General features: G+C 57.1%; 1 protein-coding gene across 1 annotated transcript; it reads left to right on the top strand.

Annotated features, from left to right (window-relative positions):
- The first annotated feature begins 1071 nt into the window (after positions 1-1071).
- On the top strand, positions 1072-18150 carry TNS4 (tensin 4). Its single transcript, XM_074557432.1, has 13 exons — positions 1072-1174; positions 7471-8091; positions 11356-11782; positions 11923-12332; positions 13141-13227; positions 13644-13763; positions 14001-14093; positions 14343-14420; positions 14770-14841; positions 15780-15948; positions 16249-16317; positions 16538-16564; positions 17080-18150. The coding sequence occupies exons 2-13, from the start codon at positions 7599-7601 to the stop codon at positions 17207-17209; spliced, it is 2175 nt and encodes a 724-aa protein (XP_074413533.1). The 5' UTR covers positions 1072-1174; positions 7471-7598; the 3' UTR covers positions 17210-18150.
- Positions 18151-18798: the final 648 nt, after the last annotated feature.

The following is an 18798-nucleotide window of genomic DNA, read 5'->3' as shown; positions in this document are numbered from 1 at the left end:
GCAGTTTCCTTGAAAGAGGATATTTCAGGGACATGGTTTTAAAGGTTGCTCCACGGCTCTGTGCCCACTGACACTGGAAGAAACCCTTGAGCCAAAATGTCCAGCAATCCAGAAGGATGCTGGGGGGTTATTTATCATCCCCTGCTCCTGGGGGGATATTTATCATTCCCTGTGTGGGAATGCTGAGTGCTGCACTCAGGCCTGTCTGCTCTGGGCTGGACACTGCAAACACATATTTGAGACATGGTCACCTTTCAGTGTGTTTTTCGGTCTTCTCCCTGTAATTTAGCAGTGATGACGGCGTGGCAGACCCTGGGATGGCGACAGCCGCCCTTTAACCAGACTGATTATGGCTTTTCCCTTTGAACCAATCTCCCTCCTCGAGGCAGCACCTTTGCCACGAGGCAGTAACCCAGGACAGGCTGTGCCCAGGTTTGCTGCTCCTCCCAGAAATGTCTGTGCTGCCTGGTACCCCTGGAAAGAAGCAGGAGGAGCTCAACCCCAATGCTCCAGCTGGAAAGGAATCTGTGCTTGTTGCTCCCTCTTCATTTATTGTCACAGCAGAAAGGTGTCTGTGCTGCCAGGTACCCCTGGAAAGAAGCAGGAGGAACTTAACCTCAGTGCTGGAAAGGAACACAAACTTGTTCCCTCTTCTTTTATTGTCACGGCAGAAATGTGTCTGGGCTGCCTGGTACCCCTGGAAAGAAGCAGGAGGAACTCAACCCCAATGCTGGAAAGGAGTACAAACTTCTTGCTCCCTCTTCATTTATTGTCACAGCTGAAATTCGGACAGGCTGAAGCACTGTCCCCACCAGGGCTGTGCTGGGGGATGCAGGGCAGGCACAGCAGCTGCGGCACCGATTCCTCACCTGCCCCAGGGTTACCTTGCTGTGCTCCAGCTGTCAGCAGCTGCCCGACAGCTCCCTGCTGCTTTTTGAGCCTCTCCAGCCCCGGCTCCCACCCCAAAGCCGCGTCTGGGGCTTCCCTCTCGCACCACACCTGCGGGGCACGGAGGGGAGGCGAAGCTCGGCCCAGGTGGGAGGGACCGGGCTCCCGTTAAATCGCAGCTCCCGCAGGAGCCGGGCCTTGCACGGACCCACCCTTGTGGTTTATGAGCTCCAGGTGCCTGAGGTGCTGCCGAGGAGCCGCGCAGGAGCGGGGATAACCAGCCCAGGTACCTCCGAGTGCTGATTGCCAGCGCCAGCTCTGCCTCTGCCCTGCCTCTTCCAAGTCCTTTTATTTCCCTTTCAGTTCTCATGCTAATGCTGGTGCAGCTCGTATCAATTCCTCCCTTCCATCTACTCTTGCTGCTGCTTTGCATTTAGCTGGGGGTTATTCTCCTGCCTCGGGAGGAATCTGCTCCTCAGGGATCTCAAATAAGACAAGATGTGGTTGTTCAGTGCTGCCAGGGGGCAGGAACTGAGCCGTGGTGATGCAGGGTGGGGAAGGCAGCTGGATAGTGCTGTGGAATTATGCATATTGCTCTAGCTGAGGTTTTCTCAGTAGTCCGTGGGGTTTATGACACGAGCAATTACCTTTCTGACCCTCTGGAAGCCTATTTAAAATTCCTATTTAAGATTCCCAGTGGTGTTTGTTGTCTGTGCATGTGTCCCAGTGCATGTTCCCTGCTCTGCCTCGAGTGAGCTCAGCTGAGGTGAAGTGGCTGGGGTTGTGAGCTCCAGTGTCTCCTTCCTGCCCGTGGGAGGCTGTGCTGTGGGAATTGTGGAGAGTTGGAGGCAATAAAAGTGCCATGTGGGGGCAGAGGTTTGTGTGGTGCCACTGAACCACAGCCAGGCAGGAAGGTCAAAGCACAGGGAATGGGGTCATTAACCCCGTGCTGTGAAACCAAAAATGCTGCGAAACCAAAACCAGGTTCAGGGCCTCCGTGCTTGTGTCAGAGGAAAGGGGATTATCTGCAGGATGGCATAGAAACTGTGCAGGTTGGAATGCTTGGATCTGCTGCTGGCGTGGGTGGGTGTGTAGGGAGGAAAATGGAGTCTGGGGAGGGGAGGAAATTCATCTAGTCCCACCTCAACTGCTTGGAGCCAAGGGAAGAACCTGAAGCATGTTCTCCATGAGGTTTCCAGGCCTGGCTGCAGCCCTGTGCTCTACAGGGGATGTGCCCAGGCCAGCACAGGTGTTCAGGGCCCTTCTGAAACACCTGCAGTGTGCAGAGCCCCCCGTGCAGCAGCTGCCACCCTCTCCCCCCCTTTGTCACCCCCTAAATGCAGGGAAGGGCCTCTCCCACTGCAGATTGCTCTGATGCTGCCCCCGAGTCCCACAAGGGCTGCAGGGAGATGTTCCCATGGTCTCAGAGAAGAAACATCCCAGCTCGTTAGTGTCTGTTGCTGTAACTCATCTCCAACATTCTTAGGATTTGCTAATTTAGCCTATTTTTAGACAGACACCCTGCTCTAAAGGCCCTGCTGTCCCTGAGCCCCCCCATGTCAACTGCTCACACACAAAGAGGGGAGGGGAAACTTCTGCTGCTGTGCTGGGACCTCTCTTGGAAAGGAGCAGCAGGCTCTGCGCTGCTCTTGTGCCCGGAGAAGCTCTTGCCAGAGGGGAAGGAGCTGTCCCGGGAGAGGAAAAGGCTGTAAGGCAGTGGGAGGGGGAGCTGCTGGAGCAGCGATTTCAACATTCCTGACAACCCGCCGCCTCCAAAAGCCCGGAGACCCTTCCAGAAGTCTGAAGTGTTGCTAAACAAGCAGCACTTTGGGAGGGGGGGTGGTCCCTGGGGGTGGGTGGCTCCTGCTGGGGATGCTCTCGGGTTGCACTGGAGGGTTTCTCGCTGCCCCACATCCTGCTCTGGCACTGCTCGTGTGGATGCCGCGCCATGGTGCAGCTCCAGGGGCTGGGCAGACACCAAGATGCTGTCTGGGATTTCATAAACGCTTATTTTTCTTGCTGCTGAGGCTCCTAAATGCTTGTATCTGACAGAGGGAGGAGGCTCTGACAAAATCCCCCTTGGTCAGCCCCTCCTCGGGGCACCAGGTGCTGGAACCCCTCAGAGCTGGGCTATATCAATGTCTGCCATGTGATACCGTGGCTCTCCCTGCTCTGCAGGCAAAACACAGCATAACCATGGGAACTTTCTTCCTCGGCCCCCTCAGCACGCCCCTCTAATCCAGGCAAGCCGCCCGCAGAGATTAAACCGCGTGTAATGAGCTCTGGAAATCCTGGGTGTCCCAGCAGTTCCCTCTGCCCTGCCTGGCCAGGGGATGTGTAACAGCCTTGTCATCGGGAGGCTCCCAGGACTCACGTTGCGAGGGAAAACAAACCAGCCTTGGCAGCTGCCGGAGCTGTTTTGGGGTCTGCGCAGGCAGGGAGGGAGGCCGTGTCCCGGCTCGGGTGTCTGAGCCCCAAATAACCGCGCTGGGACAGCGCACCCGCAGCTGCCGGTGATGCTGAGGGGCAGCGCTGCCAGCTCCGGTGCCCACAGAGGGGCTGGGGGGTTCCTGCAGAGGAAACAGGAGGGACTTTGCTCTGTGAGCATCCCCGGGCTCGCTCTGTGGCTGGGCTGAGCCGTGCCCGGCGGCTTTGGGAAGGGCGGGCGGGGATCGGGGTGTGCCCGCAGCGCCCTGGCCCCGGGGCACCCGAGCCTGGAGCCGCGCCCTGCAGAGCCCTGAGCCCTCCAAACACAGCACCCTGTGCCCTGCAGTCCTCCAGACAGAGCACCCCAAACACAGCAGCCCTCCAGACACAGCACCCTGTGCCCTGCAGCCTTCCAAACTCAGCACTGCACTTCCTGCAGCCCTCCTGACACAGTACCCTGTGCCCTGCAACCCCCCAAACCCAGCGCTGCACCCCCTGCAGCCCTCCAAACCCAGCACCCCCCCAAACCCAGCAGCCCGCACTCTGCAGCCCCCCAGACACAGCACCCTGTGTCCTGCAGAGCCCTGAGCCCTCCAAACATAGCACCCTGTGCCTTGAAGAGCCCTGAGCCCTCCAAATACAGCACCCTACGCCCTGCAGCCTTCCAAACCCAGCACCCCACCCCCTGCCCCACCTGGGTGCTCCAGTCCCAGTCTGACACCCCCAGCCCAGCTCATTTTCCTACCTCTGCCAAAAGCTGGGGTTACTGGGCTGAGCTGCACCTCCAGGTGCCTCACTGAGGACATTTCTAAGAGTGTCCAACTGCCTGTGAAATCTGTGACTTGTCCCCTTCAGCTTAGATAGAGTTCTGTTCTACAGTCTGCTTCCAGTAGCAGAAGCTCTGCCATTTCCAGTCTGGCTGTGTTTGTGCCAGTTTATTTCCATCCCTGTCTGTGCTAGCCTTGAGACAGCAGAGCTCCTTCCCTGGAATTTCCATCGAGCCAGTGGATCTCCCAGGCCTGGCTGAACCAGCCTGTCTAGGCAGCAATGCTGGGGTTCCTCTGATTCTGCCCCAGAATCAGGGCAGAGAGCCCAGGGCATGGCTCATGGCATGGTGTGGTACCTGTGCCCATGCCTGGCCTCTCTTCCCTGCCCAGGGGCACAGCCAGACCCTGCCCAGCCCATTCCCTGTGGCTCTGGGAAGCTCCTGATCTCTGTGGGCAGCATTTGCCTGTGCCACACTGGTGGCCAGCAGCCACCCTGTGATTCCTCCTTCACCTCAGCCCTTCCCCTTTGCTCCTCCAAGCACAAGAGCCAAGGCTCCAAATTCCTCTGAGGAGCTTGGGAGAGCTCTCACTTCAACCCAGAGCAGGGAAGGGAGGAGAAATGAGGTTTGGAGGCTAATTCTGGCAGCATCACACTTGAGAAAGATCAAAAACTCAGGGCAGGAGTACAAGAAAGGAGGGAAGCTGTTGCGTGCATGCTCCTGGAGGCCCCGGCAGACCCGGTTCATGCATCCTGCACGTTATTTCTGTACCTACTTAAATTAAAACCAGCCTTGTCTTGTGGATGCTGACTGGAGCCAGGCAGTTCTTCTCCCCAGGGGAGAATCCAATTTTCACTCCATCTCGCTTGTGTTTTTGACCTGGAATGACTCTGCTTTTTATATTTAACAAACGCTCCCTCCGAGCCTGGGACCACGCTGCGCTTCTCACGCAGAGCTGGCACTGCTGTGGCACACGGTGCCCCGTGCCATGAGACCTTGGGTGGCTCCCCAAGGTGGGCATCTGCTTACCTGGGCTCTGACCTGCACCCCTTGGTGCAGTCCTGTCACTCCTTAGGCAGCAAAAACTTTGTGGGCAGAGCCCTGGCATGGAAAGGGGGAAGGGGGGATTGGTGCCAGGCTGCTCTTGCACCAGTGTGCCCTGGAGTTGGGCTCTGGGTATGCCAAGGAAGAGGCAGGGGCTGGTGCTGGGCTCTGGAAATGCCAAGGAAGAGGCAGGGGCTGGTGCTGGCCATGGCACAGCCAGCAGGGAGGGCACTGTGGGCTGTGGCACTGCTGCAGAGGAGGGACCCCACCACCTGCAGCCCGCTACCCATCACCAATTTCTGGCAGATCCCTTCCACAGGGATAAACCAACTCCAGCCTCAGTCCATCCCCTCTGGGAACTGTGGCAGACCTGGCTGCAACAGCACAGCCCCGAATTCCCAGGGGCTCCCACCTCTAGGAATAATTAGCAACAATTCAGAGCTGTCTAATTCAGGCTCCAGAGGTGCTTCCCTTGCTGCAGCACAGCTCTGCTCCCGCTGCCGGGACTGAAACCCCTCAGAGGCTCAGGAGACACGGCGGGGGCCGGGCTGGCAGCGAGGTGAACGGGGTTCAGGTATTTATTCACTCCTGCAGCTCTCGGAAGCCCTGGAGAGGCTTTGCCTGCCCTGACTCGCCCGGGGCTGGGCGCTGACAGCAGCAGCGATGTTCTGCTTCGAATTCCCGACATTTGATGAGCCCGGGTGTCTCTCTAGCAATATATGGGGCTTCTCCAGGGTTATATAACTGAGCAGGGCAGAGCTGCCCTGCTTGGAGGCACCCCCCGCTCCTGCTCTGACACCTGGCAGGGTAATTAGTCACTGATTACGGGCGGTGACGCAGGGCACCAGCCCAGCTCCTGCCCGCGCCCACGGGGCTCGGGGACTGCCTGCGAGCAACGTGTCTGCTTCCTAATCCTGTGACTCCATCGTTAATCAGCCCGGGATAAGAGAGTAAATAAGTCTGTCACTGGAGGCTGGTGCAGGGCAGGACAAATATTTTATTAAGTGTACTGTGAGAGTGTTCACAGGGGCCTTAGGATGAGGGAAGGGATGAGGATCTGAGTCCGTGTTTCAGATGGCTTGATTTATTGTTTTATGATATATATTGTATTAAAACTATACTAAAAGAATAGAAGAAGGGATTTTGTCAGAAGGTTACCTAAGAATAGAAAAAGAATGAATGATAACAAAGGCTTGTGGCTCGGACTCTCTCCACTTTGATTGGCCATTAATTAAAACAACTAACATGGGCCAATCCAAGATCTACCTGTTGCATTCCACAGCAGCAGATAATCAATGTTTACATTTTGTTCTTGAGGCCTCTCAACTTCTCAGGAGGAAAAAATCCTAAGGAAAGGATTTTTCATAAAAGATGTCTGTGACAGTGTATCCCTCTGTGAGTGTCACACACCAGATCCGCACAGGATGTGGAGTGGGAGCATTAACTCCTGCCAGCAAAGCTTTGCCTCTGGATCTCTGCATCCCCCGTGGTCCCCAGCAGTGCTGCCCTCCCCAGGGACCAGAGAGGATGGTGTGGTGCTGGCACAGGGACTGTGCTGGGCCTGGGTGTCCCCAACAGGAGATCTGGGCTGCCAAAATGGGTACAGAGGGGTGCAGGGTTATTGTCCTCATCCCAAGGCAAAGGGGTGAAGGTGGGAGAGGGACAGCTCCTGCCCAGCAGCAACTGGGGGAACCCCATTTGATTGCTGATGCAGCAGGACAACTTCCCCACCTCCAAACAGCATCCCAGGACCCTTTTCCCCAGGCCTCTGAGTGAAGCCAACCTCATTCCATAGGGGTTTATAATGGGGAATAAAAAACCACGTTCTGCCTAAAGCAAAGTATTCAGAGCCTATCTGCAGTCAGATTCCTCAAGCAGCACCACCACTGAGGCAGCAGCCACATCCACAGGCCTCCAGACTTGTGTTGTACCAGGAAAATGAAATCCTGGATTAGCTGTACACCCCCTTGCAGGACACTGCCCTGGCAGGCAGCTCCAGCTCTCTGCCCCACAGGGCTCCTGGGGGTCAGGGTCTCATGGGAAGGCTGCTAGAGTCCTCATTTCATTCTTAATCCAGAAAAATAAGCAAATAAAGGCAGGATTCCATTTTAGGCCTCTGTATCCTGAAGAGCTGCTGCCAACCAGCCTCTGATGTGCTGGCCTGGCTGCGCTGTGGCACCGGGAGCAGAGGCTGGAGGGGCTGGAAAAGCAGCACAGGGGGACTTGATTTCATATGAGCTGAATTCCAGCTTTCACTCCAGTGGAAAAGTCCATAAAAACGGGGATTTGGAGCCGGCTCCTGCCCGGGGCATGCCTGTGTAACCACTCCTCTCTGCATTCCTCAGATTCCTGTTCCGCTGGAGACTGGATTGAAGACGGGGTCTGAGGTCCCTGCTGGAGGAAGGAGGAGGAGGAAGAGGAGAAGGAGGAGGTTTCCCTTGGCCTCTGAGCTGTGAAAGCAGAAAACCAAAGCATGTCCCAGGTCATAGAATCCCACGTGCTGCGTGTTGGGCAGACTGTGTGCATTTCCTCACCGGAGGAAAGCAAGAGCCTGCACCCAGCCGGGTACCCCAGGCTGCCGGGCAAGTACGTCTACTACTCCACAGAAACCTGGACTGACCCCCCCTCCATGGTGCACCCCAAGGCTCACCTGCTCCCCAGGTATGGAGCCCAGCCCCTGCCAGAGCATCTGGCTGCTCACACGCAAGGGAAGGACCAGCAGAATTCCTCCTTGGAGAGACCCCCTGTGCTGAGCCAGCCAAAGGAGGAGGAGAGCAGCAGCACGGACCCTGAGGATCAGCCAATGTCTCCCTCCCTGGATATAACCATAGAGACTCTCAACAAGATGATCCTGGAGATTGATCCTACCTTCCAGCCACTGCCATGCAGGCCAGTGAGGGCTGCAGGCCAGCCTGCTGCTCAGGGGGACACTGTGGCCACCAAGAAGCAGGAGCAGGAGGCAATAGGTGAGGCAAAGGAAGGGCTCGGGCTGTGGAGCCACCAAAGCTCCCATCTGGTGACAATCAGAGCCTGGTTAGGCACATGTCTGTCCCCTGGACCCACAGAAGGTCCTGTGCTCCTGAGGAGGCTGGAAATGGGCACCAGGGACATTCCCTGCTGTCCCCAGGGGGATCAGTGTCCTGACATCAGGGCTCCATAATAAGAATCCAGAAGTGGATATCCAAGCTCTGCCTGACCCCAGTGCTTCCCCAGCCCTGCCCTGATCACTGTTGACATTTCTCATGTCCAAGCAGCTCAAAGGGGTGCAGAAAGGAACAGGGAAAACAGCTTTTAGTTCTACCTGATGTCCATTTCCCTGTGTTTGAAGAAAACAATTCTCACCACAAATGGGACTTGCAGCTGTTGGAAAACTTCTAATCCCAGCTGTCACCACCAGTGACGGGCTCTGGGTGCCCAGTGAGGGCCCTGCTCCCCTCAAGGGCAGCAGAGCCTTTGCCAGGGTCACACTTGACCTGTGGGAGCTCATGGGTTTGCAGCCAGATTTCCAGAGCCCTGGGCTAAGGTATCGAGTGTTGCACAACCATCCCATTTAAGTGTTCCCAACCCTTGTGCCAGGGAAATTCTTTTTCCAGGGCTTGTGCACTCCCTGGGCAGCATACCTGGCATAGGCAAGGCACCAGCAGCACATACCAGCCCTGCCTCTGCTCACAGTGCCTTGTGTGACCCCTTGTGCAGCTCTTCCCTGCCATCCCTGCAGCCAAACTCGGATTTGTGATCCAGCTATTTCTGCCTGGGCTCTCCTGCTTATTTTGGGTGTTCAACACCGTGTACATGGGGAGCTGACACTGCTGACAGGACAGTTCAGGGTGGTTCAGGTGCCTCAAGCTTCTCAAAAGATTTACTGCCCATCCTTGTCTTTACACATGGAAATACCTCAACAATCAGTGCCCCACAGCAAGGTCAAACATGGGGATGTTAAAGACAAAAAAAACCCAAATTAAATTCTCCCTGAGCCCTCATGCAGACACAGGGAGAAGGATGAGGCGGGTGTGAGGGTGTGCAAGGCAGCAGCCCTGCAGGAGCCAGGCAATTCCAGAGCAGACAGTGTCTGCTTCCTGCTGGGACGGACAGGGTGGCCTTGCAGATAAAACACTGTGCCAAAGTGCAGATCCAGCTCTGGCTGCTCCGTGCCTGACCCATTGCACTGCTCAGGGGCTGGAGCCCCAAGCAGCTGCACAGGTAACGTGCTGATGGTCTGGAGAACCTGGCTGCAAGCGTGGAACTGAACATCTGGAGAGCTGGCCATGAATTCAGTGGGGAAGGCCTCACTCCAGCTTTCATTTTCTTTTAACAGCTCTTGGTTTTTAACGCAAACTTCCTCCCATTATGCAGTGTTCACTCACCTGCTCCAGCCCTGCAACCTGTGCCCTGGTGTGAGGGTGGCAGGGACTGATGGTGCCCAAGAGAAGTGAGAGGGGCCTGTTCTTGTCTTTTTTAGTGGAGAACATGAGGAAGCTTTAAACTCAATCTTGATGGGCCCCTTCCAGCTCAGCACAATCTATGAAATGCTGCAGCAACAGGAGGCACCTTCATGAGAGGCTCTATTCCCTCTGGATCCTTGTAGATCCTAGAGGAGAAAGGAGATCTCAGAGCTTGGCTTGCGTGACATCTGGGCTCCGTGTTTGTGGCACTTTTGCCACTCCTTGATGCTGGAAAACTTGCCAAGGTCTTGAGCAAATATTTGAGGTTTAACCACAGGTGATAAGAGGAGCAAAGGCAGAGAAGTAGGAGGTAAAAGGCCTCAGGAGCCTGGTGCTCAGACTCTTGTCAGTTCTTTAAAAAACAATTAAAATCCCCATTTCTTTCTCATTTTGGGGAGATATTGACAAAAGGGTTTGAGCACTGGTGCCAGGACACATAGACACAGAGCTGCCCCCAGGTTGGGCATTGGAGGAGCTGGCTTTGGCTCTGTCCTGCCATGATCCAGCTGTGTCCCCACTGGGGACCAGCCCTCCTGGCACACCCAGCGCCTCCTTGGCTGTGTTTATCCAATTTTCTGCTGGGATTGGCACAAAGGGGCTCGGGGAATCACTTCAGTACAGCCCTGTGCTTTTCCTGCTCACCCAGCTCCGTGCCCCAGAGCTCAGGTTGGTGCTTGGGCCAGCAGGTCCATCAGGACCTGTCACACCACGGGCAGGGAGCTCAGGGCTGTCAGAGCAGTTTGTGTTTGCTGCAGCAAAAAGGATTTTCCCTCTCTGAGAAACACCTTTGAGAAGGGGAGCTTTGCTGAACTCCACGGCAGGGCAAGGAGCAGGAGCTGAAAGCAAAGCTGGGCACGTCCAGGCTGGAAGGGAGGAGTACACCTCTGGCTCTGGGGTGATTAAGTGATTAACCACAGCAGCAGCTCCCCTGGGATGTGATGAATCTGCCAGGCTGCAAGCACTCAAATCAAGTCTGAGTTGCTAAAAGGGCTCTTCCAGCTCAGCCAGAAATGCTGGCTTTGTCCAAGGAAGCCTGGATTTGATGTGCACCAGGCTCTCCTGGTGCTGGCTGTGAGGTTCCACTGGGGGTGTTGGACAGTAGATGCTGTCAGGTGTGTTCTCATGTCACTAATGGCAAGTGGAGGGGCTGGCTGTGAGCAGAAAGAGTCCCAGAGCAGGACAGAGGCACAGAGACTGCTGCAGAGAGATCTGAGCAGGGTGGGAGAAAGGAGGAGGGAGCAGCCAGCCCCTGACAGGTCTGTGCTTGCTGGTCCTGTACACCAGGAATGTTTTACCTGCCCCTGTCCCACGTGGATTTGTCACTGCCCCAGCTGTACCTGGGCCCAGGTGACCTCCCCTCTGCCCAGGGTGTGCAGGGCCACCCTCCGAACCTGACGTCACCCCGGGGGGAGCAGCCAGGTGTTTTTCTCTTGAGTCAGGTACAAACAGAGCAGCTGCTGGAGGGAACACCCTCCTCTGGCTGCAGGTCCCGGCAGGTTCTGGCTGGGTAATGCTGGCGAGGGGGGTCTGAGCAGCCAGACATGGCCGCACGTAACCCCTTCCTTCCCTGGGAGCCTGCCAGCATGGGGGGCTCACCTCACCTTGGGCTCTGTGAGCAATCAGCCCTCACAGGGTCTCAACACTCTGCTGGACCCCCAGCCCTGCAGAGAGGGAGCCAAAATTCCCAGCAGGAACAACAGACACATGTTCCTCACAGAGCTTTGCTGAGGAACCCAGCTTGCACACCAGATCCTTCATGATCTCCTCTCTCTCTCTCTCTCTCTGCAGACATCAAGTACATAGAGCTGACACCGGGCAGAGCCACGGGGCCTGACCTGCCACAGGGCTCCCCCAGCCCTTCAGGCACCCCCTTCTCCAGGTCCCCTCAGACCAGCAGCTTTCTGCCCCAAAAAGGGGCTCTGGGAGGCAAATACAGCTCTGGTGACAGCGTGGTTTTCTCCAGCCCACCCGGACCCCCGAGTCCCCAGCCGGCCGCGCTGAGCAGCAGCAAAGCAGCCGAGAGCAGCAGCGCTCCCTGGCAGTGCCTGGCAGGACACACAGACACAGCCTCCTGCAGCCCCGGGGCCCTCAGCACCTCCCCAGGTGTGGAGAACCTGCTGAAGCCCGTGCAGGTGCTGAGGGCCCAGCAGAGGGGCAGCTGGGTGTCCCAGCTCTCCACCAGCCCTGGCTCGGACACCAGCTACATGCTGGGCAGGTAAATGCCACCTGTGCCCGCTGGAAGGGCCACAGGGCAGTCCCTCACTCCCTGGTGATGCCCTGCAGGGTTGGTGCAGTGGCTGGCATGGTTTTTGTGTGTGAACACCCCCTGATGTGTGCTCTGTCTCCCTCCTGCAGCAGCACCCACTCGCTCCACAACGACGACTCCGACGCTTCGGCCGCTGCCTCCCTGTCCCCCTCCAGCTCCCTGGGCAGCCCCTGCTCCCCTTCCTCGGGCATCGTGGCTCACCCCAGGGAGGCTTTTGGCCAGAGCTCCCCCCAGCCGCGGGCAGGCAGCTCCCCCAGCGCCTCCCTGGCCCAGAAGGGCCAGGCCAGCAGCTGCCCCCCTTCCATCCTCACCTCTGCTGCCGACATCCCGGTGCTGCTGGTGAACGGGTGCCTGGAACAAGGGGATGGACCCCCCCCGATGGCCAGAGCCCCCCCAAGCTCTGCCAAACAGCCCCCCCTGGCCAGCTGCAGCCCGGCCTCGAGGCTGGGGGGCCTGAACAACGCTCAGTCAGCGCCCACCCTCAGCTGCCTCTCAGACAGTGAGTTCACAGGGCAGGGTGGGGGGCAGTGCACGGCCCAAAACTGTTGGGAAACGGGGGGGCAAAGCCCATTTTCCCTCTGCTTTAGCTGGTTATATTCCCTCTGCTTATACACACAAAGGATGGGAGGTGCTGGCTGTGTCTCCCCATGGTCCAGGTGGTCTCCAGGCTGGGGGTGGTGACCCAGGGTTGGGCTCAGTTTTCTGCCCACCGGTGTCCTGGGACGTGGGCTCAGCAGCCAGGAATGCTCTGCTCCCTCCAGGAGATGCAGATGCACCTATTTATAGCACCTGAGAATGAGGAACATCATTCTGTGCTGTTTGCAAACCCAGAGCAGGCTGGGAGGAGGGGCTGGGGCTCCCGTTGGCTCTGAGGACACCAAAAGGCACCAGGGTTCACAAGGTCCCTCATTCAAGGGCAGACACTGGGGCTATTGTTCTCTGGGGGAGATGAGCAGAGTCAGCTCTCAGGGCAGAGGGTTTTAATTGGAATCCTTGTGGGAATAGCAAGAGGGTGTGTGGGTCAGACCCTGGTGTAAATCCCATGGTCCAGTGGGTTGTGCAGGGCTGGGCAGGCTGGCACTGCCAGGGGATTCCATGTGACCCTCTCTGCTCTACATCGCAGCCTGCCAAGAGAGATAATTGCATGGAGAACGAGCTATTCTGAGGAGTGGGGAGGAAAGGATTCAAAAGCATTGAAAGACCTTCAGCCCTGGCCACCCTGAGGGAGAAATGTCTTTGCTGGGCTCTGCCATCTGTGGGGGTCCTTCAGGTTCCTGCTGGCCTTGACACCCCGTGCTCTCTTGCAGGTCCCCTGAAGGCTGGGCAGCCCACCATGAAGTTTGTGATGGACACATCCAAATTCTGGTTCAAGCCAAGCATCAGCAGGGACCGAGGTGAGGCAGGGTGTGACCCCACTCGGGCTCTGGCCTGTCCCCAGAGCTCCCCAGTGTCCCTGTGGGGACACAGTGGGGGCAAATCAAATCCTGCTGGGGGCTGATGGGTGTGGAGGGACCCTCTCAAGGGTTGTGTCACGGCCCCTCTGTGTCCTCCACTCCCAGCAAAGCTTGTCCTGCCCATCACACAGCATGGCCTGGGCAGGGGCTGAGTGTCCTGAGGGCTGCAGGGACCATGGGACCAAGGCAGGGCCCTGCAGTTGGTGCCACACCAGGGATGTGTGCATGTCCTTGGCACACGCTCCAGAGCTGCTGCAGCCAAGGAGGGACTCCCTGCAGAGCAGCAGGGCACAGGGCAGGCAGCTCCCACCCGTTGTGCTTGGCTGAGCCCCTGCCTGTGCTCTGTGCTCTGACAGCAATCCAGCTGCTGAAGGACAAGGAGCCGGGCGCGTTCCTAGTGAGGGACAGCACCTCCTTCCGGGGCTCCTTCGGGCTGGCCATGAAGGTTCCTGGCTCCCCCTCGGGCAGCCACACAGGTAAGGGGGTGCCTGGGGGGCTGCTTCAAGGGTTTTGCTGAAATTACTCAAAATAAAGCCACAGAGAAGCCACAGCACTGTGGTGTGTGGCAGAGAGTCTGTGTGTGCCCTCTTCTCACAGAGACTGGCACCATGGTGGTGGCACAAAGCAGCTCCAGTGATGCCCTGGGACAGGACTCTGGGGTGGCACGGTGGCACTGGGGCCGCTGCTGGTGCTGACTGTGGTTCCTCTTGCAGGTGAGGAGAGCAGTGACCTCGTCAGGCACTTCCTCATCGAGTCCTCCACCAAAGGGGTTCACCTGAAGGGCGCCAGCGAGGAGCTGTACTTTGGTAAGGATGGTGCTGTGCCCACAGCAGCCCTGGCAGCGCCAGGAGCTGCTCCCAAAGCCCCTGGAAGCACCAGGTGAATGTGGTGCCCACCTGCCAGCACAGGAACCCCCCAGCCCCAGGTCCTGCCTGCATTTCCCTGGCAGCTCCAAAGCAGGAACACGATCTCCCTGTTGGGACACTGCTGCAGGTGTGTGGGTGGGGGATTCCAGGCAGCAGCCCCCTCCCCTAAACTCACAATTCTGACTGCAGGGAGCCTCTCTGCCTTCGTCTACCAGCACTCCATCACCCCTCTGGCGCTGCCCTGCAAGCTCAGCATCCCCACCCGAGGTAGGAGATGCGGCAGGAGGGAGGCTCCTCCCGCTGCCCCGGGGAGGTGGGCGAGGTCCTGGCGTGGGGAGGGGTCTGAACACCCCCAGGTGCCTGCGAGGGGCTGCTCTCCTGGCTGCAGGTGGAGCGGGGACCTGGGGACAGGAGGGCGGCGGCTCCTTTCCGCTGGGGGCAAGGGAAGTGGGAGTGGGAGATCAGAGGTGAATGGAGAGGGAAATGAAGCACAATTGAGTTAATTACTGCTCTAAACCCCTGCAATTAGTGTCTTTTGTGAGATAAGGAAAGGCCAAAGAGGTGACCAGCTGTGCCTGGCCTGTGGCATCACTGCTCCTGCTTGTCCTTTGTGCAGATCTCGCTGATGGATTGGACAGCCCTGACTGCGCCCCCGAACCTGCCCCGGCCCTGGCCAGGAAAGCTACAGGTGAGCACAGGAGCCGGCTGCTGGCTCTGGGGACAGCCTCGGGCACACTGTGACAGCAGCAGGTCACCCCCGTGCAGGGCTGGGCACTGACATCCCCCTCCAGCTTCCCCATGGGGCTGCAGATAGCTGCAGGATTTCTGCAGATTTTTCCCTGGGTTGCAAGGAAACCTGATATTTTTAAGGAAGGGAAACTTTGAGTCCTCAAGCTGCTTGAAAACACAGCTCTGGAGGTCATGAGGCTGATAAAAGCCCCCCGGGTTCCACAGTTTTGAAGAGTTCCTGATTTTTAAGCCTCTCTCCTGATGGGCTTCAATGGGGGTGGAACAGCTGGAGCTTTAGGAGAGGGGCGGGCAGTCAGGGGCTGGTGAAATTCCCTTGTGGGGCACATGTGGGAATGGTCTGTGGATGGGGAAGGGTCTGTGCACCTCAGCCTGGGTGGGCTCCAGGTGAGAGCAAAGAATAAGGGGCAGGAGACCACACGGACAGGTCACAACGCAGGCTGGGGAGCTGGGGACTGCTTTGTTTTGCTGGAAATTCTGAAAAATCAGTTGGCAGGCTGGAAAGTTTAGTTTGACCCAGAGCAGCCCTTTAAACAGCTCAATCAGCCTGAAATGTCATGTTTTAGGTTGGCCGTCAGCCCTTGGTTAGCTTGGGGTATTTCTGCTTTTCATTAAAGGAAATATGTAATAAACAGAAAAGAAAAAACCCAGCAAATGTGACATTTAGAAACGGGAAATTAAATACTTTGACTTTTACAACAATTAGTGCGAAGAATTAAAGCAAACCAAACGAAATTAGCGAAGAATTTCTGAGTCACCAAATCTTTTTAATTTTCGTCAAAACAAACCTGACCCGGGTCCATGTGAGGCATCTGCAGGATGACCCCTGGGATCCTTTGGCCCGGGTCACATCCGTGCTGAGCCGTGCTGTCCTTGCAGTGTGCAACGTCCTGTACCTCAACTCGGTGAACGTGGAGACGCTGACAGGAGCCCCGGCCATCCTGAAGGGCATCTCCTGCACCTTGGAGCTGGAGACGCTGCCCACCCCAGCCCTGGTGCACTTCAGGGTGACAGAGCAGGGCGTCACGCTGACCGACGTCCAGAGGAAGTAAGAGCTTGGATGGGCCAAGGGATGAGGGGGGGTTCATGGAGAGGCAGCTCCCTCCTCATCTCCCAGCCTCAGGAAAATCTGTCCTGGTTGGACAAATCCGTGTCACCATGCAGGGATGGATGTGGCACCTTAGCAAGGGGTGCTGGGTTTGGTGGCATCAAGGGAACCAGCTGCACTCAGGGTTGGGGTTTTAGGATGCCTTGAGACCCTCAGTCTCGCACAACAGGGGTTAGATTTGCAAATTCATGTCCTTTCCCAGGCCCTTCCCTTCCCTAATGATTCCCTCTCCTCTTCCAGGGTGTTTTTCAGGCGACACTACCCCTTGGCTGCCATCAGGTTCTGTGGGATGGACCCTGAGAACAGAAAGTGAGTTTTGGGCAGCCATGCCTGTCAGAACCACCCACCACTGCTGTGCTCCCTTCCCTGTGCTTCCCAGTGCCTCTGCACCACTTCAGATCCCAAATCCCATAAAACTGCCCTGGGCACGCCCTGCTGGGGTGGATCTAAACATAACCCTTGGCTTTGCAGCTGATGGAATGAGTTAAACATCAGCCTCTGAGCAACTCCAATTCTGTTCTTCCCCCAGGTGGCAGAAGTACTGCAAGTCCTCCAGGTAAGAGCAGGGACCTCCTGCGTGGGCTGGGGGGCTGGAATCCGGGGGAATGCTGCTGCTTTGGGAAGTGGCTGCATTGCAGAGCAGCAAAGAATGAGCTCAAAAAATGAGGAGGGGTTGTGATAGAAGTTACCATGGTGGCAGAATGAGGCGTGGGACTGATGGGTGAAGCTTTTTGGGGGGGTTTGGATGAGAGGTTTGGCTGAGGCCAGTTTTCCACATCCCCTCATGCAGAACCCCTCATCCAAATCCCACAGCCTTCCCAGGGACTTGTGCTGGGTTCAGGAAGTGAGTTTATATCTGGCTCTACCTTGTGCTCAAGAATCTTTTCACAGCTGGGGAAGCCTTGCCAAAAATGCTCCTCCCGGCTGCTTGGCTTCCAAGGAAACGTGATTGGGGAGCGGGCCAAGGTGGAATTGCTGGAACTGGGATTTGGCTTTGTGGCTGGGCTGGTTTCAGCCTATTCCTTCAGATTCCTGGATGCAAACTGAATAAGCCTATTTTCTTTCCCAAAGAATCTTCGGGTTCGTGGCCAAAAGCCAGACAGACTCGGAGAACCTCTGTCACCTGTTTGCAGAGTACGACACCCTGCAGCCCGTGTCCCTTGTCATCGACCGGCTCCGCCAGCTCCTGCCCAGCCCATAGGGACACAGCCCTGGGACACTCAGGGCCAGCAGCTGCCCACACACTGCTGAGCTTCTCCTGCTCCCCTTCTCCTGCTTCTGGGTTGCATTTTGGCAACAGCACGTAATTCGAATTTTTTTGTTATGCACCGTCACATCAGGAGCCTCAGCTAAAGACTTTGAGCTCTGGTGGGATGAGATGCTCCTCCAAGCCTCTCCATGGGGCACTGGCTGCCCTGGGGAAGGGATGGGAGCTGTGCTCTCTATGGAACCACTGTCCCTCAGGTGGACTCTCTGCTTTGAAGGACCACAATGCTCTGGCTGGGGTTTCCACCAGCCATGAGGTGCCCTGGGCTGGGGGAGCTCATGGAGCTGAACTGAGTTGGGGACTCAGCCTTGACCCCCCAGTGCTGCAGGAGGGAAAATCTGGGGGAGGAATCGCCCCCCTGAGCAGCACAAAGAGGCAGCTTTGCAAATCAGAGTGTATAAAATGACTAAGTCCTGCTGGAAACCTGCTTGCCTCGAGGAGCAAGCAGCATCCACAGGCAGGAATTGACAGAGCAGCGCATTTTTCCTGGTGCTGGGAAATTCTCCTGCCCTTTTTACGCAGTGCGGGGTTGCGGGCGGGGCTCGACCTCCCAGCATTGCAGAGAGCTGGGAAATAAATGGTGACATTTCCATGACAGTGAAACATCCTCGGGTTTTTGGAAATGACTTGCCTGAATTTGGGCCGGGTTCTCAGATGACGTAAATTGGCAGGGCCTCGAGGAAGACTCATGGTGCTGCCATGATCTGCAGCAGCTGAAGGGTCAGCTCGTGCTGTAGCTCAGAGCAGAAAGCAGCTCTGAGGCCACCACGCTCTTCTCTACCTTATTTCTCATTTGGTGCCTCTGCTTTGGTTTCATTTGGGCCCCCATGTTAACAAACCCTCCCAGGGGTGTTTTCAATAAAGCAGTAGAATATTTTTCAATAACACCTCGAAGATGGCAGCAATGGAGACATTTGCTGTGCTCCAGAGCAGATGAACAGATGCACCCAGGGCACCCAGGGCTCCAGCCAGGCTGTGGAGCAGGTCCAGCTGTGGCCACTCTTGACAATGACCAGAACAGATATTGGGGTCACTGCAGGGGGAGCACATGGAGCACTAAGAGGAGGCAGCAGCAGCTTTGTCCCCCCAGTTCCTGTGCCCTGAACTCTGCTCAGCCACAGCCCAGCACTGCAGGGTGGGCTCAGGAGCTGGTGCCCAAGGGATCCAGGTGCCTCTGCTGTCCCCATCGTGCTGCAGGGACCAAGGGGCTGCAGCTCCCCAAGGTCACAGGCAGCTTCGGCTGTGGGTCCTGAGCCCTGAGACCCTGGGGCAGCCCCAGAACCCCCAGAGCGGGCAACAATTCTGTTGTTATCATTTTGCTGGTCAGGACCAGCAACTGGGAATGGGGACGGGCACAGAATTTGGCTCCCCACGGTGCTTTGGGGGTTTGTGCTGCTCCCCGAGCCCAGCCAGCCCTGGTAGCCATCAACACAGGGCCAGGGCACGGGGCTGGGCTCCAGGAGGCCCATCTGCCATGCCAGCAGATTTCTGAGCTGTCTGCATTGGCTGCAGCCCATCCCGGT

Source organism: Zonotrichia albicollis, chromosome 23 (assembly GCF_047830755.1).
Source record: "Zonotrichia albicollis isolate bZonAlb1 chromosome 23, bZonAlb1.hap1, whole genome shotgun sequence".
Lineage (NCBI taxonomy): Eukaryota > Metazoa > Chordata > Aves > Passeriformes > Passerellidae > Zonotrichia > Zonotrichia albicollis.
This window is presented reverse-complemented; position numbering and strand designations above follow the sequence as displayed.